Here is a 25067-nt window from a genome sequence, read left to right as displayed (position 1 = left end):
AACTTTTATTTCAACTTTTCTTTCTAGGATTCAGATGTAGACTTTAATATTTGTGGGGTGTAAAATTACACGATAAAGTACACTCTCGGGTATTAAAGATACAAGGTGTAAATAAAAGCAATTTTAAAATTCAGACTTTAGAATGGTTAGGATTTAACCCAATAAGGTAGAGACTCCCTCACGAAGGGAGATCTGCCTTGAACCTTAAAAAAGACCAACGAATAGAAACTCGACCTAGAAAAACAATCAAACAACAATGCAGCTTACCTTAGGTAGGGTGCACTGGGGGTGATGCGTCTTCCCCTTGCACAACCAGTCCCTTACCCAGACTCTCGCAGACCATAGGTTCCTAGTGACCATAATACTAGGTGGCGACTCCAATGAACCAAGCAAAACCATAAATAATAATAAATAATCGCCAGCCGACGCCGCGCGGATTCTGACGTGCGACAATAGAGACGGGTTTCTTAGGTGCTTCTGCGTCCATTGTTTTATTCCCAGTGATATTCCTAATAACGTAGAATTAGATCAGAACCCAAGTTTCAATCACACACCAGGCGATCAGATAGTGGGTTTGATATTGCGGTAGTTTTTTTTATTGTAATTTAAAAAAAAATATTTTATAAAAAATATTTTTAGTTGAAAAGTGGTTTGATATTTATATATATTTGGTTAAAACTGTGGTTGAATTTGAGGTTGAATAAAAAATAATTTAATGAGTTTGGTTAAAAAATTGTTTTTTAAATTAAGGTTATATTGATGGTTTTAAATTTAAATATTGTAGATTTAACTATTGTTATTACATCATGAAATAAATAATACTTTATATAAAATATTTTTTATTATTCAATTAAACTATCTATAATTCCATCACGTATGAAATACATCCGACATTACAGTTTTCTTGGTTTCTTAAGCGCGTAGCAACATCAAGTAAAATATAATCAGGAACAAAATTGAGATTGCAATCAAATTTTACAAATGTTACATCATTAATAAAACATAATTAAAAATAAAAAAATAACAGAGTTTGTTTACGGTAATATTTCAGTGTTAAACACTAGCTAAATTTTGCATAGCAGAGGTTGTTTTAGCTAGTGTTTAACATCAGGCAATTTGTGTTTACAACGAGAAATATTTTGATGGTCAAACCATCTGGACTTGAAAATAAAAACAAGAAGAGCATATAAACATTTGTAGGAGAAACAATTCTTCTCCAGTTTACAAGGTCTTTGGAATTGCTTCTTAACAAACTGCAGTGAATAAAACAAACAAACAAAAAACAACAAAGAGTTGCGTCCATACCTTCGACCAGCTAATATCTTGGTTATATTTTCTTTGTTGTTGGTGGAAAAAACATCACTTCAATCACGAACAATGGAGAAAATGGCGTCAACTCTCCCTTGATGGCTAATGCCTCTTTTGATTAAAAAATTGGAAAGGGGTTTTTGTTATTAAGAGTTTTTTTTTTTTTGAAATATTATTTTTAATATCAATTCTAATGACCCTCTGATCAGTTTTTAGTAATTAAAATCCATTTAAAATTCAAATCAATATTTTTAAATCAATCGAGGATTCTGAAGAGCATATTTCAGACATCTAAGAATGATTCTTCTGAAATATCTTGTAAAGGAATTTTTTTACCGGATGCGTCACAGTCCAATCAGTAGGTAACAGGGATAGTTTATGACTTATGTTGCAAGGGAACAGTGTAAATCATGTCATCGCAAAGACAATCGAAGGCATTGTAGAAGAGGGCTTCCCTAAAACTGACGTGGCATTCTCTTAAACTCGTGCAATATATGGAGGTCATCTTATAGAAGAAGCAAATCAAGCAACCATTGCATGTGAATGCCCAAAAAATTCATTGACTTTCATTAATATAAAATACAACAAAATTCATGTTTCTTATTTCCCTTCATCATCAAGTATATATTTAACATGTTTTGTCTTCCCCGAGAAAGAATGAATCATTGTTAACAAAAACAAACAATCTAGTCATAAGTTATAGTGCCAGTTCGGTGCCCTCAGCAACCCTAGGCATATCATTTCCGAGGGGAATTTGTGTGCTCTATTTCATTTTGTGTTCCAACTCTATACATCTGTGATCTACCCTCTCTAAAGTTACAGGCAACCTCCACAAGCTTGAGCTAAACTCCCCAGGCCAGAAAATAGCCCTGCCCCCGCCCCTGCTTGTTGAGGGCAGCATAGATATTTCCATGGTTTTCTTACTATGCTGTCTATATAATTAATTTCAATCACCTTGGCTACAAGGATGTCCGTGTCAGAAAATCATTGACAGCCAGATTAGAATCTCCATGGGCCACAGCATCTTCAGGTTCCGGCATGTATAGACTGGAGGATGAAGCCTGCACATCAAGAATCCAACATTTGGTCCTCATGAAACTAAAAAAATGTATAAACCAAGCACCCATAAGCTTCTATTGTGTTCGGTCCTTTTTGTACAAAGTGCAAACCAGACAGTAAAAATTATAAAATGGACCAAAAAAACATGCCAAGGGAATGCCTTAGAAATTTAAGCTTTCTTTTTCACTGGGCAAGTCATGGGAAATAAAGAAGCATCTAAAGCTCAGTGCCATGGCTGTAATTAGGCACCAAGCAAACGTTACTTGTTTTTGTGAAAATATTATGGTTCGATCGAGGATACCTTTGTATCAAGCTGAATCTCTCCACTGTTATCTGTGGTAAGGCAAGCACCATGTGTATTCATCCATTCCACACACTCCACTAATCCTGACCCATCCGAGTCCTTCTCATCATTTCCATCACTTGTTCTGGAGAAGCCCAAAACCTGTGCAATGTAAGAAATAGGTATTGTAGGGCGATATGACCGGGACATGCAACTCACAGCCTTGTAACGCATCTTTTCAACATAGAGATCTGTAAGAGGACAAAATTTCTTGTCAATAATGAATTGTCAATGTGAAATTTTGAAAAAATAGGAGAGTTACTAATGCCCACCCATAAGGCAGGTGTTCAAGTTAGGAGCCTCCTTGTAAAGTCTGAAAAACATAACATAGTTTCCCGAAGTGACAGCTGCACGAACAGCAAGAGCATGTTTAACAGCTTTATCCTTCTTCGCCCCCTCAGTTAATCTGGAAAATCAAAACAGTAGCATTTAAATTATAGAAAAATCATTTTGAGTCCATAATAAATGAATCAAACTGATCTACATTGATTATCCTAGAGTCAGCAGGTGGAAATTAAACTTGGATGCAGTTACCAATAAAAAAGCTAAGTGTGCAACGAAAGGACAATTCAATACATAGAACATCAGTATAACCAAAATTCTCATTCAGCAAATGTCACCAACCTTGACATCGATGATACAAGATCTCTGTGGTTATTTGAGTGCAATATAACACATAGTAAGTTGTAAGCTGCAAACTCCATATGACATCCTTCAATTCCTTCAGCATAGAGGGTTTTCAACTGCGATTGACACTGAAACAAAATAGAGAAAGTAAGCAAAAAATTATAAGCAGCTAAAACAATCACAATCATCATATGCAAAGAAAATTTAACATGGAATTGGAGAAACAACTGCTTCATTGTTTCTGATACCCCATTTACTTCAGACTCAAACTGCAATAAAGTACAAGCTTCTACACTATCAGAGACTTGACATGAACCAGAAAGAAAGAAACACTAATATAAGAACACCACGTCAGAGTAGAAGTTGCAAAACAATACATGTAAATAAATTAAAGCAATGGGGTATGGATATGTCCACAATGAAAAGTTTCATTGATGACAGAACACACAACGAAAAGCTGCATGGTAGATAAAAGCTATAAAGCACCATTTCTCTACATGTTTTCAAATCGTTCAGCCACTATTAACGTAACTAAACATCATTTTTCTAACTAGACAAATTTTTATGGTCTTGCATGTAATGCTTAGGCATAATTATTAGCATGCAGACTCTTCTGCAAAGTGCAATATCCCAAAGGAAATTATTTGGCTGATTACTTGGAACAAAAAAATATGTGCAAACAGAAAACCACTTCTAGTCTCAGGAAGGACATGGATGAATGAGTAACGCAGCATGTTCTCAACAGGGGTTTGACAAAAGTCCAGCCAACACAATGAACTAAAGAAAAACGAATTAAAAAAAGTGGTTTATCCGTTTATGGCCATGTTAATAGCCTCACCAACCTGATTATACTCAGGCAAGTCCCCTGCTTCCAGTGATAATCGAGCATGTGTTTCATACACCTGAATGTACAAAAACAAAACTAAATAAAGACTCAAAAAAAAAGAACAGGAAAGTTTTCATGTTGCATGGCAACATAGGTATCATACATACCTTAACTGTTAGCTGATTCTGTATTCGTTGAACAGTTAGATCTTGACGAATAGACTTCAACTGATCGCATTTATACAGGTAGTTCTTCTGAGAATTCTGAACCATAAGCAGAGCTTTTTCTAGCACTTCTTCTGGTCTCACCTGTAAAGCAGTTTGGATTTAGACCAAACAAAACACATTGTGTGTGCGTGTGCGCGTGCAACTCATCTTTCGCTTGAAATGTGAGAGGAAAATGAATGGAATGGAAAAGTGTGAGAAATATTTTCTCCTTAACTTGCGCGCACACGCATGTTTGTGTGACTCATCTTTTGCTTGGGAGGAGAGAGGAAAATGAATGGAACAGAAAAATGTGAGGAAAGCCTTCTCCTTGGATCCACAAAAGCCAACCAATCCAATTGGGAAAGAAAATGAGGAAGAGTTTGATTAAAAAAGATAGATTTCAAAGTTTAACTTGATTCTAAATTCAAAATAGCATCTCATGGGGAAAAAAAAGTTAACAGTAAAGTAAATCCTCCCACCCAGAAAACAAATTAAAAAGGAAAAAATCCTTTCCTTTCTTCTCTTCTTCTCTACAAACAAGGGAAAATAAATTTTGTCCTTCACTCCTCCCATTTCCCTCTCTTCCAAAAAAAAATAGGAAGATATGAATGTTTTCCTCGTCTATTGTTTCCCACCATTTTCCTTCCTCTCATCTTTCCTCTCTCCCAAAAAAGAGGCAACTTCTGTTCATTTAAGGATGCAAAACAATGGAAACGACATAAAGATGTTAGATAATTACAGTGGAAGGATCAGGTGCAGAAGTTAGGCGCAAATAACGTTTCTCAATTTCCTGGCAGGTACCCTTGACAGTTAGTGCATCCCAATCAATGTCTTCAACGGCTTTGCTTCCACTGTCATCAAAACTTTTGTTAAGCATCAACGCGCTAGCCCGCCTACTGTACAAGTTTCCAGCACCAGCATTTTTTTGTTTGAGGTAATTAATTTCAGCTCGATGTCCTTGTCCTTTTTCAAATCGCTTAGATCGACTTTCACGTCTCTTTTTTTCCTCTGGTGTATTTGCAATTGTTATTGCACTAGAATAATAAGCAGTTAAACTTTGCTCCTTATCACTATCACTTGATGCATCATTATTAGCAGCATTCAAACCATCAGCTAGATGCTGCCTCTTAGCTGGCCTCTGAGTATTTTTACTTGGAAGTTTTTGCTCCGATAAAGAAAACTTCATATTATTCAAAGCATTCCACTTGCTCTCAGAATTCACACTTGGAGGCTGCATGGTTAAACAAGTTAATAAATGATTTAAACAAGATGCAGAGAACACTTCCACGCTCAAAATACAGAAGCCAACAACGACTCCAAAAAACTAATGAGTGACGAGAAGGGAGAAAAGATGAGAGAAACAAGATGTACCTTTCTTTCCCAACCATCATATTTTACAATATCATTACTGATGGAAACAGGCTTATCAACCGATTTCTCTTCTGGTAAAGGCTCCCATCTACTTTTAGATCGTCTACCTGGACTCCTTTTATACCTTGGTAATGAAGAAACAGGAGTGGGACATTGTGAACTGCAACCATAAAAGTTCAGCAAATATCTATTGGTGGATTCAAAGAAATTGCATATCAACCTATAATTGCTAAAAGGTCAGATATGAGATAGATCACAAGAATTATTTCAGCCATAGTATTAAGAGGAGAGAGTAACTAAAATGGTCATACTCCATATTGACAGCCTCAGCATTTGGTATTGCAAAAAGAGGCTCTGCATCCCAGTCCCGAGTGTTAAGTGTACCATCAGCAGTTGCCTTCGTAATGATCTGAAAAAAAGAAAAAAAAATGATATACTTGCTATCAAAAATCAGAAAGAAGTAGCAAACTAGAAACCGTGGCAATTTAAAAATCTAGAGGAAAACCAAGTTACTGAAGCTCAATAAGACAGAAGACCGGACAGAATATGATGCAACAGAGAAGTTTCAGCAGATATAACCTCAAAAAGTTTAGAGGTCAAATCCACAAATAGCTTTTAGAATACGGCGCTTTCTGGATTTGGATGATTAGAACAAAACTAAAATGAACAGACAGTTGATAAAGATGCAAGGCAGTTAGCAGAAATATGGCATTAAAGACTTATGGAGTTAGTCGTGGACACTCCCAAAATAGTGTATCAGACTTCATACCAGAGTTTCAGATGGATGAGGACAAGCATCTACCTGTAGTCCACTATTCTGAAATCTTATGATTTCTTTATATTTAATCAATTTCAGTGATTTATTTGAATCTCTAGCCACTATCTCACTTATCATAAGTCATAACACATATTGGCCAAGACATGGGCAGATAGATCATAGGGGAACAGGCAGCCCAACAAAATTTGAAACTCTATCAAATTTCTTCCTTGCAACAAGATGACTTTTTTCAAAATGCAGCCTCTAGTTCCACTATAAGATTCTGCTTGTCGAAAGGAAGGTATTTTTTCATCTTAATATGTCAATTTTTAATAAAGTTTTAGCATCAAGAAAGACTTCTTTCTCGCTGTCCACATGCATTATATATATATAGACCATGTTAAACCGTATGTTGACAATATATTCGTTCCAAGTCAGGATGAATGGATTCCTAGAGGTTATATAAGTGCTGAAGTATCAATTTCAAACTTAAAAATCCTTCCGAAGGAGAAAACGAAGGTGAAAAAAGGAAAATGAGCATATGCTATTGCACACTTTAAAGGCAACAGTTGATGCCAGAATAGCTTATAGACAAATGCAATTTACCTCCTTCATGATAGCCTGACAAGCTACCCTTTGTGTATCATCTTTACAGAGATTGAAAGCTCTTTCAACATAACAACGCAGTGAGTTAGGAAACATTCCAGGCTGCAAGAAACAAGAAAGTGATTAATGCTGCATGAAATCAATATTCAGACAATAGTTTTTACAGAACAATGAATGATAAAAGACCATTTGTGAAAAAAGAAAGCTTCTTGGAAAAATTCCTCTTTTTCCTTCTTTTGAGAAAAAAAAAGTGTTTTTTTGTCACTGCCTATGGACAAAAACATGAATCCTTGTACAACATCTTCAAAGCATCATGCTTTATACCAAAAGCATAGAGGTTTAGTCTAAGTATGGAATGTGAACAGAGAAAGGAAACTTCTCTCCATAAAAATTGGTTAAGAGGGATTAAGTCGGGAATTGTTCTGATATGTGTATAGAGACATATAGCCATACACCAGCCCAACCGCACAACCCCCTCTTCAATCAACCCTACTCGGCTACTACTCCAGGTCAAAAACCACCCACAGCTTCTTTCTCATCAATGCTGCTTGCATAGATATTAAAGGATTTTTTTTTAACCATCACATCTACGAATACACGCCTACCTTTTCAGCATAACCTAAGTCTTTAGCTTAGAAACAACAAAAGAACTGGTAACACCCCTACATTAAACCACATGCTATGAAAACAAAGCAGATCTGGACCCTTCTAAAATCTTCTAACATCTAGAATACCACGATCATAATCTGAAACTGTTCTGGCAAAATGCACTACAGAGACATTACTAGTAAATTACAATTTTTTTAGACTTTTTGGTGGGCATCTCAACAACAAATTATAAATATGTGTGGAAACATTAAATTTAGAAGGACAAGTTGATAAGAAACCAATATCACCTTAAGCATGGAATTAGTCGCATCATTAGACAACACTTTGTCATTTGGCTTTGGCATCGACACACTGATATAAGCAGGTTTTGCTGCTGCACTGTTCGTAGGGCCATCCTTATCGGTTTTTGATAAACCCAAAGCCAAATTTGAAGCAATTCTAGGATTTGTTGGAATCTGCATTCTGCTTACCCTTCGAGTATCTAAAGATAAAGCATTTTGCAGAGTTGATTGATAACTCTGGGTCGCCTGATGAGCTGCAGGAAATTGTGAATTAGGAGCTTGTGGAGCAGTCTGTTGTTGTTCCTGAATATTATCATATGAAGCTTTTGACTCATGAGAAATTTGAAAGTGTGGTTGCGTAGGACTAGCATGGTGATTTTGAAAACTTGGAGTCCCTTGTTTCCAGCCATCATGAGTGCTACTGATAGTTGCACCGGTCTGACAATAAAACCAGAAAAGACAACATTAATTAGAGTAACCAAACTTTTGTTGTGAAATAATTGACTGATCCAACACAATGATACAGTATAATATGCTGCAATCCACAATAAAGTCAAATGAGGATTTCATGTATATATTGCAACTACAACTGCATGTCTGAACAATTAATTGAGGATTGAACTACAAAACATTCTCAAGAGATAAGAAGGAACCCATATGAAGAAACAAGCCACATAGAAACAAGAGCTGTATAACATGTCTGAACAAGTCATCTCTAGTAGAGGGCATCATATAGACAAATTAAAAGCATTTGAAAGCTATCATTGATATGAAATAATATCAGAATCAATTAGGCATATGACAATAATCTAGAGACCAGATATGAATCTATATCACAATCACAGTATCATGTTGTGACAGCAAACCTGAAAGAATCTATATCACAAAAAGGTTATCCTCTAATACCCATGCCTTCTGAATCAACACCAAATTAGGAAATAATTTTAGAATACATATTTTAAATTAATAAAGAAAAACACCATGGAGTAACAAAACTCCACAAATCTCTAACAGTTCAGCATCCCTTAAAAGCCTCACAATTTCTCAAGAACTGCAAATTTCACTAACATAAAACTTCCTCGCTCTCTTTCACCTGGTTCTTTAAAACCCACAAAGATAGCATGCTGCAATTATTTGGGAGAGGAAAAAAACAGACAATGTCCAGAACATTTCCACCAGTCTAGCCACATCATAAAATATATGCATCTTATTAAAACATGAGAAAGTGCATTGTGCATGTGTCATTTTACATTACAAGGGAAGCAATAGTCATGTTTAAATAGAGCACTTCAAAACTCTTTTCCCAACCCACTCTGTAATTTCAGAAACTACAACGCGCATTTTTTTAAAGTCTAGTGGAAAAATCATTCCTGTTGGTTAGTAACAAATTTGTTAAATGTGACCCACACGCAAGGAAACAATTCTCATGCAACAACAGCATCCTAAATGCTCAAATACCAGATTCCAATCAAACCGAACCCGGGAACTTATATACTAACCCTCCCTGATATCCTTCAGTCTAGTCCATGGTCATTGATCTCAAGGCCCCCCCACCCACCCACTGGACAGGACCTCAGATTGCAATTCAATAATAGAAAACTAAGCAGGCAACGAAAAAGGTCAAAATGCAAAGCTAATCATGAATTAATGATAGAAGTATGGGGAAAAAAAGAACAGGAACAAGCATGGATATCTTCATGGTAGCAATTTGCTCTTACTAGATCCAACATACTATACCTGCAAAGATGGCAATTCAGATGATGCAGATTCAGGCCTCCAAGATGCCGGGGTGAAAGACGCGGGAGGTTGGGTGTTGGAAGTAGGATACACACCAGACACTGCACTTCCCAGGTTAGATGTGCTAGCAGCAGACAAGTGTTCTGTCCCTGGAGCGCAACTAACTTCTGTTTGACTGTAATAATCAGCCCATTGCTTGTAATGCTGCTCGTAGTTCATTGACGTTGAGGCTGCAGTACCAGAACTATAAGCACTTGTTGTGTCTGGAGCATAGGTTGAATACTGCTGAGATGTATAATTTGCGTTATTGGGATCATTCCACAAGGAAGTCTGATTACTGTATCCACTACTTGGGTAACCTCCAGCTGTCTGATAATCACCAGGATTGTAGTAAGTGGTTGAATAACTTGTTGTCCCAGTATAAGACCCTGTATTCTGAAATGAGGAAAGAGGCTGATAAGGAGCACCTGTGTTTTGATATGCCCCTCCAGTTGAAGAGTACGAGTGGCTGGGTTGCTGCTGAGAGTACGAGTGGCTGGGTTGCTGCTGAGAGTATGAGTGGCTGGGTTGCTGCTGAGAGTATGAGTGGCTTGGTTGCTGCTGTGAGTATGCATGGTTTGGTTGCTGCTGATAACCATTATTATAGTAACTTGAATATCCACTGCTTCCATAACCATATGGATCTGTAGGATTGTATGCTGCATAACTACTGTGATCTTGGGTTACGCTCATTGTTCCTTGAGTCGATGAACTAGCAAGGGATGCAGTATTTAAACTATCTTGGGCACTTCTTGCAAGCTGCTGTGTTCGATGATCGTGGTGATAACTGGAATTTGAAAGAATTCCATTCTCTGTAGAGTGATTATCCACTCTATGCATGGTCCATGGTGCAGCTTCAGACTCATATGCTGTGGGATTATATGAAGATGTTTGCCCTTGGCTCACATCAACAACATATCGACCCTAAAACAGCAGCAAATAAAAATTATGCTTTAACAATGAGCTTCATAGATCAGTAAAATTTTACAAGAATTGACGAAACACACCAGTTTGGAACATCTAAACTAAACTAGCTGCTGGCCCAAAAAATTACATTAATATCAGGATCTCAGATAACCTTTAGTTCGAATCCTTTACTAATCTTCGCCATGTTACAAAATAAAAAGATTAACAGAAAACTCTCAACTGCCACTAAAGTTCCTCTAAACAACATGATGACACTAGAGCCAATTCGTTAAAACAAATACAATTTACTTTGGTCCACCATTAGCAATCAATCATATCCAGTAAGTTCAACAATTAACTCAAAAAAAAAACTCTCTTTGCCACCAACTTTCTTAATTTAATACAAAAAAAAATCGAATAAACCTCAGAAAGTACTTCATTTATCAGAAATTAAAGTTAATGTTAAAAAAAAATCCACCTATGTGAAACTTACCTCAAGTGAATTAGGGTCAACTGAAGCTATGGTTTGCGTATTAACTCCTTGATTCATCATCAGCATCTACTCAGCATCCTGAATTCGACATATTAAGATCAAATTAAGCTTGAAATAGCATAATTAAGAAGGCCACGAAACCCTAATTTAGTTGCGATAAATTTAGAGAAAAATTCAACCCTCGATAAATTAACACGGAGAGAGCGACTGGAGAGATCGACGAAGCGAGAGGGAAGTAACAGAAAATGAATGGAGATCAACAAAATAAAAAATAGCAAACAAACAAAGAGGAAGAAGAAATATTAATTTTGTACGTGTAAATAAACAAAATACTAAAAATAATAATAGGAAGGAAAAAAAAACGTTGAATGTGTTAGAGATAAGGAGAAGAGAAAAACTTTAAAAAGAAACAGAGGGACAGATTCAACATTCAAGTAAGGAGCAGTCAATGATAGGTCGTGTTTGGGTCCGTGCGTATGTCGTCGATGGCGGTGGAGGAAGATATGATATTATGATTATTTTGGATTTAAGGGGCGGAATTAGGTTATTATAATTTATTTAGTACGTCAACTTATAAAAAATTGCAACTAGTCGTTTGTGTTTTTCAGTTTTTGCGTGGCATTTAGGACAAAGTTCATGTAGTTTTTGCTTTGTTGATTAAAAAGTTTCCTCTTTTTTTTCTTCTTTTCCTTTTTCTTTTTCTTTTTCTTTTTCTTTTTATAATAGACGTGCAAAATGGCTAGCAACAGTATGAAAATTCATTATACTGGCTTTGGTTTCCGATAATAAAATTCTCATTGTTGGGATTTTTTAGGTGTCATCCCTCGCGCAAAAAATTAGATTCTTTCCTATGCAGAAAGATAATTAGATTCTTGTGAGCTATATTTTTTAAATAATGCAAACCATTATACAAATTTGGTAATAATATGTTAGATTTGATGTTTCTAGGATGCACGAATCAATGTCTTAGCATAAAAACACATCAACATGTAATTTTCTTTTTTAGATTTGATGTTTGTTAACCGTGGGTGTTCGGGTCAACTTACGTGTATTTTGATTAATCCCTCAAGACCCTAAAATTAACAACTATATAAATCTAATAACTTTAAGATTTGTGGCACTCAAACTGATGATATTTGAAAAATAAACTTAGGATCTGATTAATTAAGTTACACATTTCCAAGCTTGAGTATGTATATTTTGCACGGGCCAGAGATATGGATTATTGACCTCCAAAATATTATGAGAAAATTAAAATTAGTTTTTATTTTTGAGATTGTATTATGTCCCTCGTAAAATAATTTGATAGGATTCAATATAATTATAATATATATTTACAGGCTCCGTTTTCATATGGGAGGAGGGAGTGATTTTTCCACCGCTGATTGCTCAAATGCATTCTCCATTTCAAGTATTCAGTCGAAGCGAGGAATTCAGTATTCCTTCCCCGAATTTTCTTTTTGCTAAAAAAAAATTCAGCGATCTGCACAAGCAACGCATGCGGAGGTCAATACTCGATAAGCAAAGATTGACCAAACTCGACGTCTATCCAAGCTTGCTTGAGGCCCGGACGAGGGGATGAGATGATCCGTTCATAAATCCATGCGAGAACGTTGCTTTATAGTTAAAAAAAAAAAAAACAAAAACAAAGTCGTGTGGTAATATTACTCTCCACATTGCATTATGCATTTTCTTGCGAATCAAAGTACATTGGAATAGTTAAAAAAAAAGTTAAATTTGATCATTAGACTATATTTTTCATAATTGAGCTTCTTTAACCTAAATTAATATCCAATCACATCTTTTTTTAGAAGAGATAGTGAAATTAAAACACATAGGACCAAAATAAAAAACAAAAAAAGATAAGTGGCAACTTCGAATTTCATCCAAAATGATTCAATTTGTTCTCTCATATTTAGTCGTCAAAAATTCAAATTCGATATCAAATTTTTTTTCTCTTATTTTTCATTTATTTTTTCGCGGGAGGAGATAGAGACACTCGTTGAAATTCAGTGTAGAGATAGAAAGTCATTTTTTACACCTATTCTCACCACCAAAATAATTAAAATTGGTGTCAATAGGATCCGTTTGATGAGCGAAGCTTTGTAGTGGTTGTTTTGAACTTTAATATTGCTTAGAAAATTAGATCTAAATCAAGAATCAGAATTTTTTAAGGTTGATTATGTGATTGAGACCTTTATTTTAGTTTATTGGTTTGACATGTTAGTTTGTTGATGTTTCTAGAATGTTTCTAAGATGTTTTTTAGTTGAAAAATAGTTTTCGGATAAAAAATCTACAGGCTCGATTTCTTAGCCACCACAGTGATGACCAGATTTTGAGTTTGTAGATGACATGACATTTGCCACAGCGAGTGACATGTTGTCTGTCTTTTTTTTCAAGAAAATAATAAGTGTGGATAACGAGTTGTCCGCTCTTTTAAATCATGAAAAAAATACAGGTCCAAACACGCGGACCTGAGCTTGAAGATCCACATGTATGGGCTCTTGCTTTCATAAGCCATGACCTGCGCTTTTGGGTTGCCTTTTTACCCTTTTTTTTTATTTTGTTTTGTATATTTAGGTTACCTATAGATTTATTTATAAAAAAAATATATTGAACCCGGTTGAGTTCATGATACGAATCACAAATTCGACCAGTTAGGTTACAACATCTTGTTTATTATTATTATTTTTTTGTTAAATTTTTGTTCAAAAAAATTATTAAATTTGTTAACATGCATAACTTGCGTCGTGATATTGTTTGATTCACTCAAGTTCATATGTTTTTTTTATGAGTTTTTCCCCCCATCAATTTTGTCATCTAATATTGAGTTAGTTGAGAATTTAATTTTTTAATTTTTTTTTAAGATTATCCCTGTAAGTTTCGCATATCAATTTGGATTGAATTAGATAGATCTAATGTATTTTTGTTTTAATATTGAATAAAAATATCATCCACTATATAATTAATTTTAAATTTATAGTTAAAATTTATTTATTTTTCTAGAAGATGTTAGCAATACCTTTTTTTTCCATGCAAGAAAAAAATTTACTCCGATCCGGGGCCAATAGGTTATTTAATACTGTTTTCTGACTTCTAATCAACATAAATTATATAAATCATGTTGCGACAGTTTCTGGATCAATGGACAAAAAAATCTTTAACAAAAACAAGAGCATTTGTGCTCCTTTCTCCAAAGAGAGATCATATTTTTAGAGATTCATGGAATCCTACTAAAGTCACTTTTAGAATTACATTTCTTCAGCCATGATGGTCTTGTTCTTCGACAAGGGTTGGGAACTTGGGATTTCGTACTTATAAATCCAAAGCCACAAATTAGTTAATATTTTTGCATCTGCAAATTATTATAAGTTAATTGTTTGAATGACATGCTCCCAGCCTCCAACGATATTGTATTAATCCATGTGATTTAAACATTGAAGAGGGCCTGCGTGCGTGTGTGGAGGGCCAAGATAGAAATATCACGAGACTTTTGTAATGTTATAAAAAACTTTGAAATTGATAGGAACTAGTAAAAGCCTTGGAATATTCTTTCAAGGGACTGTTGTGAATACATTACTAAAATTAAGGGACAGATAATTTTCTGAAAAATTGGGAAGAGCCACTGCCCTACACATTTGGCTGACGCGCCGCCCCTGATAACAAATTTGAGATCGTTGTTTTTTCTCCTGTCCCTTTCCTTCATTTGGACGTGCTAGCATTGTTGCTCTTCGCGTGGGTCTTAGAGCGTATTTGGTATTGTGATTGTTGTTATAGTTGTGGTTTTAAAAAAAATATTTTATAAAAAGTATTTTTAGTTGAAATTGGATTGGAAAAATATATGTTTGGTTAAAACTTTGATTGAAATTGAAGTTGAACAAAAAGTAGTTTAATGTGTTTGGTTAAAAAAATGTTTTTCAAATTGAGGTTATAAAATAATTAAAAAATATTTTTAATTTAAATATTGTAAATTTAACTACTATTATTACATCATGAAATAAATAATATTGATATCAATTTTTTTTATTATTCCATTAAACTATATGCAATGTCATCACATACAAAATTTATTCAACAATGACTATATTTTTCATGGTTTCTTAAGCACGCAACAACAAAAACTGAATTTTTTGTTACGTCATCAAGCGATATCCTTCTAATTTTTTGAATAAAACACAATTAAAATAAAAATAAAAACTGGATTTTTTTTAATTGGGTCGGACCCAACAATAACATAATTGGAATTGCGATCAAATTCCACAAATGCTACGTCATCATACGATATCGTTCTAATTTATGTAGTGTTATTAAATAATATTAAATACTAGTTTTTCGAGTAAAACTCAATTTTTTAAAAAAAAATTTACAATTTCATTACGTACAAAATTCATTCGACAAGAACTACAGTTTTCATGATTTTTTGAGCGTGCAATAAAATTATGTAAAATATTATCAGGAATAAAATTGAGATTACAATACGAGTAAATTTAATTCACCTTAAACTAATTTTTTTAAAAAACAATATTATTCATGTTCACATGAATAATACGAGTGAAATCAATTAACTGTACTGGTTTTTCGAGAGAAAAAAAAACTAAACTTTTCGTCATGTTTTTCATAAAAAAAAAAAAAACTGTTCACTAAAGTGAACAGTGCAACAGTGGAGCCAGGAGCCATGCTCTACTGTGTAGCCATGCTCCACTGTTCTGCTTTTTTCCCTACGAGAAGCAGCAAAATGCTGCTTCTTGTAGACATGCGGTTCGGCTGACATTTTGATGGGTCCTACCATCAAAAAAACAATTTTTTCTTTTTAATCAAACGACATTTGGTGTGGCTGCGGGTGAGATTAACCACGTTACTAAACACCCTCTTAATTTACTGCCCTCGAGGTTAACAGCAAAATATCTCCCGAGACGTAAGGCAATAAGCATACATTTGTCTCACTTCTAGAAAAATATATTAAAAATGACGGGAGAGTTTTCAATTTTTCCTTCATTAAACTGGAAAGGCATCGACCTATATAGCATTGAATTGACTTGAAAACCATGAAAAAACATTTACCAATAAAAAAACTGAAGATTCAACCCCCTCCTAGCTAGTAGACAAGCGACATCATTCAACAGCCAATCAGTTTATACGTGTGTCGAGGGTTCCAAAGAACGCGAAGCCTTCATAAACCTTCAGCAAGTTCGAACGTGTACGTAAGTTAAGAATTGTCCAAACCCACCCATAGAAATATAATTAGGCGAGGGGTTCTAGAGTCTGCCCTCCCGGATTCTAATATTGTAAAACACTGCAGTCTCCCAAAGAACCATGGAAAAGGGGGCATTTTAATGCAATCTTGGCCAAGGCAGCAATGGCTGACGCCTTGAAAGGAAACCGTCCAGTCAGTCATAAGAGGCTTGGACTTGGTGGCCCACATAATGCATGACTACAGATGGTACAGGGGAATATAACTACCGCTGTTTTCATGACTTCACCTCCCCTAGTCCCCCATGTTTTGAAACGTCCATCATCGGCATTGTTACTAGGAACTACCAGAGTCGGATCATCCAATCAAGCTTGAACACTCTTGTAAACGCAGGGCCAATCATCTCGAACAAGTTTAAACTCTACGCAGTAAAATTCAACTTCTATTGAGCAGGTAACAAACTTTTGCCAGCACAAAGTTAAGGTTGCAACTATGCAATTCTGGAATTCGGAGTCAATCTAAGCCGGCTATTCCTGCCTTCATGGCTCTTGCCAACATCACAGGCCCGCCCTCCACTCAGTCATATTGTCTTCTGACACCAGACAGATAACTACTAGGACTCTATTTCTGGTAGCTGAAAAAGAAACTCCCCACAAATCATTCCCGTCTTTTTTCTCACCTCTTGACTATTGAGATGGTCAAATTTTGAAAAGTCCAGTTTTCATTCCACATGCAACCCATAAGCTGAATTGTACTTGTCAACTATTGCCCAAAGTAAATGGCCACTGAATACCAAATCATAGTCCACAACATCCATGAACTATACACGTCTGAACTCTTCATTATGCTGCTCGACACTAGCTTCTTGGTGCAAAAACCATTTACATTCTTATTCTGCTCATTACTAATATTTTATTTTATCATTATTATTAAAGAAAGAAAGGACGACTAAGATGGTAAAAGCTGGTGCATAATGATGAAAGGATGGACCTTATTCAACCTGGTTGCTGATCCTTAAGGAAGAATTAACCTACATATCGTAAAGGTGTGTTAAAACAGGGGAACAACCTTACCTGAGGTTTTGCACCACCGCCATTAGAACCAAACCCCTGGTGTTTACACCCACATTCAACATGTGTCTTAAAATCCTCACTATACTTGCTCTGTTCCAGTAATCATGCAGCAGTGAAAAGCACACAACATGCAGAGCATCACAGGAGTGCAGTGGCTGAACCATCCTATTCATTGTAAACAATGAAATAGACCGACATTCCTAACTAACTGTTTTCCCAAAAATTCCAGAAACTGCTACCAGTAACACAGCAAGCCGCCATCCAACACAGCAGCAATCATATGTTGCCTTCAATGAGAACCACAAAACTAATACTAACCAAAAAGCTAAAATTCCCAGAAACGATCCCCTTTCAAGAAAATGCCTATTAAGAGACAGTAATTAAACTAATTCTTTGATGACAAGACATCAGGACAAGACTGGAATTGGCAAATGCGTGAGATTAGACACGCCACCAACATGGCCAATGAGAAGTTGATTTTCAAATCAAGGAATAAATAAAAGCATAGATAGGAAAGCCTGTGGCTAGTGGACATCCAAAGAAGTTTCTCGGCTAACCTAACATGCCATTGCCCACTGCCTCTTGAAAGCATTTAAGACTTTCTACAAGAAAATTGACAAAAGCTTAACCAAAGTTCAGTCGAACTTGTGTCCATAAAGAGTACTTGCAGCACAACAAACCATGGAACTCAGTAAAGTCTAAGATTCCTGCAGTCAGATTACCTCAGCCCACCAGACATTTCCAGATTCCAACAGTTGTACTGTAAGTTATAAGCAGCTGCAAGCCTGAAAAGTTCTCTATGTAATTAAAGTAGATAGCAACAACTAGTACTTTCTAAAAGCTTGAGCACTGTGCAGTAACTGTAGGAGCTAGCCGCACAAATTTGGTAACATGATTGGAATGTTCATATTTGGGCAACATAACAAAGGGAAGGTGAAGCAAAGCAAAGAACAGAAAGTTACTGATTTTATTGAAGCTTCCTTGATGACTTCAGAATCAGACTGAAATTACAACAATGCCTCGCTGCATGCCTGCTCCAACCCACCAAGCATAATCAGCATGTCAAGCTAAGAAAAATTGAGAAACTTGGGCTTTTCCGCTGGAGATTATACAATCACTGATTTTAACTGATAATCTTGACCATAGATTTTAACTGATAATCTTGACCATATATAAAGTGCCACCATAATTACGAGGATATAAAACTTGCTAAGATGAAAAGTTGAAAAGTGCACCTAACATCCTGAATTTAAAACAAGGAACCAGCAGATAGAATTCTGAGAGACAAGCTATGTACATGACAGAACAGTCATCTGATGGTTGCAAGTATCCAGAGTTAAAAGAAGCCAGCATCTGGCATTACATCTGCAACTTGATTTGAGAATCACAAAGAGAACAGCAACTTGAATTGTGCTTCAGGCAAAGAACATTTATCAATCCATCTGTGTAAGTAACCAAAACCAATTCTGTCTTTGGTCCCCTTTATGCTAAAAAATAACAAGCCCTGGATCCTGCCCTATTGCAGATGCTATTAAAACCTTTTCCTTTTCATTCGTGAAATATCAAACCCATCATCATACAATACCTGCCTACCATGCCTGTAATTTCCTTCCTGCTCTTCAATGCCTCGGGGTCTTCTGGGTGCATTTCCAGGACGGTTCCTAATCCGTCCATCAAACTCCCTTTCCCTCAAATTAGTTCTTTCATGGAACTCTGGATTATCTTCCGGAAAGAACCTAAAAGGTCGGGGGCCATCCTCTGGATTAAGATGAAAATTTTCACTACCAGCACCATTAAAAGGAGGCTTAAATGAACGGACAGGTCCCCGCCTCTCGCTAAATCTTCTTCTATCTTCCACATTCCCATCACCACCAAGGTCATGAAATCGACCAGAGTGTATGGGCCCTCCAAAGAACTCATCACTGTCCGCCCTTTCTCGAGGATCTGTAATACCAAACCTCCTACTGTTTCTGAGAAAAACCCTTCCTGTTTGGCCCCTATTAGAGATAATAGACCTTGAATGACCAGGATCTGTTTCCCTGGTATCAGGAGGTCGAGATAAGAATGGTGGAGAACCGTGCCTCCTAACAACCATTTCCCTGGGAAAACCAGGATGGTCAGGTGATCTGATCCTCCCCATACTGTAAATTGGTGATCTTCGATTAGACAATTCTGAAGTCCCACCAAACCCATCTGGAGATCTTCTTCTGGCAGATGACCATGGACCAGGAGAACGAGATCTAATTGGAGATTTTGAACGAAATTGGGGAAGAGCCCTTCTATGAACAGATGAATAGTTCCTAGTCCCTTGGACAAAATGACCATCTAACCCTTCGTATGAAGGTTGGGGTCGCCTAAATGCCTGCTCTGTACCATCATCAGGGAATCCCCTCATATTCTCAGTGTGCCTTGCTCCAATAACTTCAGAACCCTCTTCGCCAATGTTTCGAGGAACTCTATGCACCATTTGAATGCCTCGTGCAGCAGGCACATCTCTCCCTTCAGGAGACCGCCTCCTTGAGGGTACATTGCGGAAAACTGGTGTCTCATCATCCAGTAGCTTCCTCCCTCCCCGTGCAGTACCTACAAATGAACCATCTGGTGCGATATTATAATTAATAGATTCAGAATCAGCCTCAGCAGCAGCAGAAGCATATTTATGCCTGCGAACAGCAAAATCTGATGAACCATTGTAAAATTCTGAAGCATAGTTACGTTCAGAATCCCTGTCACCACGAAGAGTGTCAACCCGGCTGGAAATCCTCCCTCTACCACGGACAAAATTCATTCTAGAGTTTCTGGGAAAATGCTCTTGGTGTCTATCTCTTGAGAATCTGCGAGGACCATCAATATATATTTCATCCCTGAGACCAATCATTACGAGGAAAAATCAGCCTATAATACATATAGTAGGCCTTCAAAAAAAAAATGGAACACAAAAGAGAGACAAATAATGGTAATAAATAATCACCTCCCTTGGGGATGTAGTTTTCCACCCTCAAGCGGCCCGTCAGGTAATCTTTCTTGATATGATGAAAAAGGCCTGCCTGATATAGATCTTGTCTTGCCAGGAGATGATGAATTAGAAGCTCTAGGCAAGTTTATAATCCTACTCCGGCTGCTGCTGACATCCTTAGCCATATCACCACCATTTAAAGATGCCTCTAACTCAGGCAACTCATTCTTTTCCATGTAATTTGTTTTAATGTTCTCGTCTGAACCTTGCTCAACAGAAACTAAAACCCCTTGACCTGCAGTAATGTCTTGTCCAGATGACAGTTCTGTCCCCTGGCCCACAGGACAATCTTTCTTTCCAGATAAGTCAAGTGATTTTCTTTGAATGATTGTGGTTTCCCTCTCTTGCTCTGCCCCACAAGTTGACATCTCAACTGTTGGTGATTCTTTCACAGAAGCATTATCAGCATCTTCAATGGTTCTGGTGATGCATTCTTTCACAGTAACTTCATTGTTTTCAGAAAGTTCTATTTTAGAATCATTTTCCTCAACAAGGGATGAAATATAATGATCATCACCAGCAAGTCCAGAGTTTGCCTTTTCATGTTCAGAATTACCATGACTAACATCTTTTTCCTCACATTTCTGACACTCTTCCGCAGCTTGCAGATGCGGGTCTTGGACCTCGCCATCTTCATACTTGTGTTCTCGCTGCTCTTCATCTATATCCATAGACATAGTATTACCATCGGACTCATAGCCAGAGCCATAAGAATCTTCTTCTATCATATCACCAGACAAGTTAATCTTTTCCTCATCGGTTACAGAAGCCTCACCATTTCCATGTGAACCTGCAGGGACTTCCTCTGTAATTTTCAGTTCACACTGCTCCGGGGCATCACCATTTCTGTCCATAGTAATTGCAGTATCTATCTTAACAGAAGCATCTAATTCCTCACCACTGTGACCTACAGGCATAGAAACCATTTCTGAAGAAACCTGCCCAGCACTTTCAGGTGCTTCCTTTGGCATAGCGTTCCTAAGAAGGGCACCTTCAACACATGTGGTATACTCTAATCGGTCTGATGCATTGCCACTTATAAACAAATCTGTTGAAGAAGTAGGTTTTGCTAAGATATCTTGACCTTCCCTCACCTGGTTATCTGTTGAACATGAAGGTTGTCCTGTAGTATCCTGAACTTGCAGCACGATTTTACTTGCTGAACAAGGAGATTGCTCTCCAGTATCCTGACTTTGTAGCACCTGTTTATCAGGTTGGATTGACCCCCCACCTACCATCCTGGGTGTTTCTGGTTTGCCATCATGAAATGGTTCTGGTTTTATGAATCCATGACCAACTAATTTCAAAGAACCAGAAGCTGACGACTTCGAGGTTTCTAGACTACCCTTCTCTACTAACTCGCGCTTAACAAAAAAATCAAATGGATTGACTTTGGCTCCTCTAAGATCATGTTTGAGGCTCCCATCAAATGGTTCTGATTTTATGCCCCTACAGTTAGCCACGGTTGCATTGCCTGCTGACAACAAGCTTCCAGGCAAGCTAATGTTAGGAATAATGCAGCTTTCTTTATTAGCAGAAGAACTGGAATGCTCCTGGCTTAAGTTAAAAGAAGGAAAGGATGGACTGAGACGAAGATGAAGAGAATCCTCAGATGTATACTCCCTGGCACAATCAGAAAATGTTTGGGGGAAACTAGATTTGCACTCACTGCTATCAAGGAGTTGCCTTCCATTAGACATACCAGCTCCAACTATTCCAGTAGTAATATCACATTTGACACCAACTCTGTTCCACCCATCAGCAGTTTCTTGAGCAGCATGTTCATCACTAGAAGAACCATCCCATGTATCCATAGTAGTATTCAAATCCCAGTTCGATCTGTTAGCAAAAACATCAGTGCTGTCGGTAGCAAGAATATTGTCCATTTTGTGCAGAACACCAGTCTCACCCTCGCTTAAAGACAAATTCAATGAAACAGCTCCTACATTTTCATTAATTTGACTACCATCATTGCTATAACATTCCAAAGATGAAACATCGTGTTCCTTTAAACCTAAAGAAAACTGAGAAGTTACTGAAGCTATAGGCATCTCTGATTTACACTTTCCTTCCAATATTTGTTGGCCGCATATCTCTTTACCAACATTGAGTCCAGGACCTTTATTGGATTCTAAATTCAACTCAGTTTTCGCTGAAATCAACAATGTGTTGGCAGACTTTTCTTCCACCACGGGCTTCTCTTGTTTGCCAAACTTAGCCAAAGAATCAGAATGGGTTGCAAGGTTCTGTGCTACAACTTTAACTCCTGAGCAGTTCTCAGCATTCATTTGCACAATGCTGTCCAACCTGTTCTTATTTTCTTCAGCTACAGAATTCTTGAATGGATCAGATAAATCAGAACTCGCTGCAACACTAGAATTGGAAGGACTTGACTCCTTAGATGTGCTGCCAGGTTCTTTCTGTGCAGAATCATTTCCCAACAGTGGCACAGATTGTTCTTCTGGTGGAGGCGAAGGAGGCCAGATGAACCTCCTTTTCTTGATAGGAACACCTGCAATGTTAAGACTAGACTGCTGGGCATGGGGTTTAACCCCAGTCTGCCAATAAAAGATTAATGAATCAATATTCAGAGGAAAAACATTTTAAATGTTCTCTAATCTTAGTTAACAGTAACTCGAAAAGAAAATAAACACCTCTTCATTTCCTGACACCGGCATCACTCCAAAGTTTGCACGTGCACAACCCTTCACGATACCTTAACAAAAATGATTCGCGGATTAATCCCCCAGCAACGTTTCCTGAGGTGCCTTCAAACCCAACCTCAATAATTACTTAAATCAAGTTTGCAAGTTTATTCTTTTAAATAACTAAATCAGTCAACTTCTTGAGTCTTTTAGCACCAACCAAGCAAGGTTATTGCCAATGGTAGTTAGCACCTGCAGACAACACAACACAATCCTTAATCAGTCCAAAACAAAACTCCATAAACAAAGAAAGACCAAGAGGAAATAAACTTCTGATCTTGGAAAAAATTCAACGGACTAGATCCAAATTATGGTTGAATTATCAGCAATAAGTATCCAGTAACAATTTCATAATCTAAATAATCTAGATAGCTAAAACTCACTCTCATCTTAATACTGTCCTTAATATCCAGATCTAAAAAAATAAAACAAGCTATTTCCTTAGCACAAATAATAACTAACAAAGCAGCCAATCAAAGTAACCGAAAGCCCAACTCATTCAATGAGACTGTGAATTACACAATAATAATTTGAGACCTAAAATCGAACAAAGTTGACCTAAATTCACAATCATCAATGACCAACTACCACTAATAAAACAGACACAGCGGATTATAAGGTGAAAAGAAAAAAACTGTGAATTAATTACAATTTAAATAAGATATTGGCAAAGATTCAAATATTTCACTTTTCAAATCAACAAATAAATTAATCATTTATAAATTAAATAAAAAAACAACAAATCTCCTTTAAACGATTTTTTTTTAGCATTTGATTGGATAATCTATACTCAGTTTCCAGACATGTTCAGATCCAAAATCGGAAAAAGAAAAGCAAGACCATTTCAGGGAAGCTAGGAGAATAAAGAGGGAGATAAATGAACCGGGCTTGTAGACGGAATCGGAGACTAAGAGGATTTTAATTAATCAAACAAAAACACCAAACAGATTAATTACCTGATTAGAGAGAGTGAGAGAGAGAGAGAGTTAGTGATTTTGGAGAGAGAGAGTGAGGAGAAAGTGTTCTGGAGGTTTCTTCGCACCTTCAGCGAAAACACGGGGAGGAAGAGATGGAAAGAGAGAGGGTGAGGAATCCGAGATTGCTTTGATAAGTTGTTGCTTGGGGTAAGGGCCGTGGCTTTTAATAAAGTAGTCACGGTCTTTCTTGTAATTTGACTTTCTTTCTTGTTTTTATTTAAAAAAATATTAAATTGATTTTATTAAAATAAAATTTCATAATTTTAATACGTTTATAAAGAAAACAAACTAAAAAATACAATAATTCCAGATACACATTTAGGCTCCTTTATATTTATTTTTGTGGTCCAATTATATTTAAAAAAAATTAAAAAAATTTATGTTTTTTATTATTTTGATACATTATTTTTAAAAATATATTTTAAAATTTTAAAAATATTATTTAATATATTTTTAAATAATTTATTTTTAAAAAACAATCATTACGGCATATCAAAAACACCCATTTATATGTTTCTTTCGGAACATTTTTATAAAGATCAATGGATTTTCAAGGAATTTGTTTTTAAATTAACACATTTAAAAAAATGAAAACTAACACAGGCAAAGAAAAAATTAAAAATAGCACGATAAAAACAGTAGATTTCAAGTGTGGTATTTTATAATATCATGTATAGAAATCGCGATTTTCCTACCAGAATATTATTTTTTGAAAGAAAAATTGACCATGCTGTTTTCAAAAATAAAATATTCAAACTAGAAAAAACACCCATTTTCAAGCCTCGTTATTATTTTGTGCTACTTAAATTTTAAGGAAGTTTGTTTGGATTTGTCATTTTCTACCCTCGAAGCGAGAGAGCAGCTACAAGGAAATAAAGATGTAAATTTCCATTTGCAAGGAAAAAAAAAAGAATGACCTTGCAGCAGCGCACTTGA

General features: G+C 36.3%; 2 protein-coding genes across 9 annotated transcripts; both read right to left on the bottom strand.

Moving 5' to 3' along the window:
* Positions 1 to 1848: 1848 nt before the first annotated feature.
* On the bottom strand, positions 1849 to 11703 carry LOC7457903 (SAC3 family protein A). Of its 5 annotated transcripts, none has more exons than XM_024606685.2 (14): positions 11348 to 11703; positions 11169 to 11246; positions 9731 to 10693; positions 8000 to 8431; positions 7104 to 7205; positions 6052 to 6149; positions 5741 to 5900; positions 5109 to 5600; positions 4331 to 4471; positions 4180 to 4239; positions 3335 to 3465; positions 2983 to 3116; positions 2669 to 2901; positions 1849 to 2369 (listed from the first exon to the last, which is right to left on the bottom strand). In XM_024606685.2, the coding sequence occupies exons 2-14, from the start codon at positions 11232 to 11234 to the stop codon at positions 2268 to 2270; spliced, it is 3114 nt and encodes a 1037-aa protein (XP_024462453.2). In that variant the 5' UTR covers positions 11235 to 11246; positions 11348 to 11703; the 3' UTR covers positions 1849 to 2267. The 5 variants fall into 5 exon arrangements, with proteins under 5 accessions (XP_024462453.2, XP_024462456.2, XP_024462454.2 ...); XM_024606688.2 differs by having other exon boundaries at positions 11567 to 11678; XM_024606686.2 differs by having other exon boundaries at positions 11597 to 11672.
* A 6678-nt stretch (positions 11704 to 18381) lies between these two features.
* Positions 18382 to 24283, bottom strand: LOC7457902 (uncharacterized). 4 transcript variants are annotated; one of them, XM_052455053.1, is made up of 5 exons: positions 24111 to 24283; positions 23104 to 23346; positions 20405 to 23007; positions 20149 to 20297; positions 18382 to 20016 (listed from the first exon to the last, which is right to left on the bottom strand). In XM_052455053.1, exons 2-5 carry the CDS (start codon positions 23125 to 23127, stop codon positions 18965 to 18967), a joined length of 3828 nt encoding a protein of 1275 aa, XP_052311013.1. In that variant the 5' UTR covers positions 23128 to 23346; positions 24111 to 24283; the 3' UTR covers positions 18382 to 18964. The 4 variants fall into 4 exon arrangements, with proteins under 4 accessions (XP_052311013.1, XP_024463506.2, XP_024463505.2 ...); XM_024607738.2 differs by having other exon boundaries at positions 18382 to 20267; XM_024607737.2 differs by having other exon boundaries at positions 18382 to 20297; positions 24111 to 24282.
* Positions 24284 to 25067: the final 784 nt, after the last annotated feature.

This window comes from Populus trichocarpa, chromosome 8 (genome assembly GCF_000002775.5).
Source record: "Populus trichocarpa isolate Nisqually-1 chromosome 8, P.trichocarpa_v4.1, whole genome shotgun sequence".
NCBI lineage: Eukaryota > Viridiplantae > Streptophyta > Magnoliopsida > Malpighiales > Salicaceae > Populus > Populus trichocarpa.
This window is presented reverse-complemented; position numbering and strand designations above follow the sequence as displayed.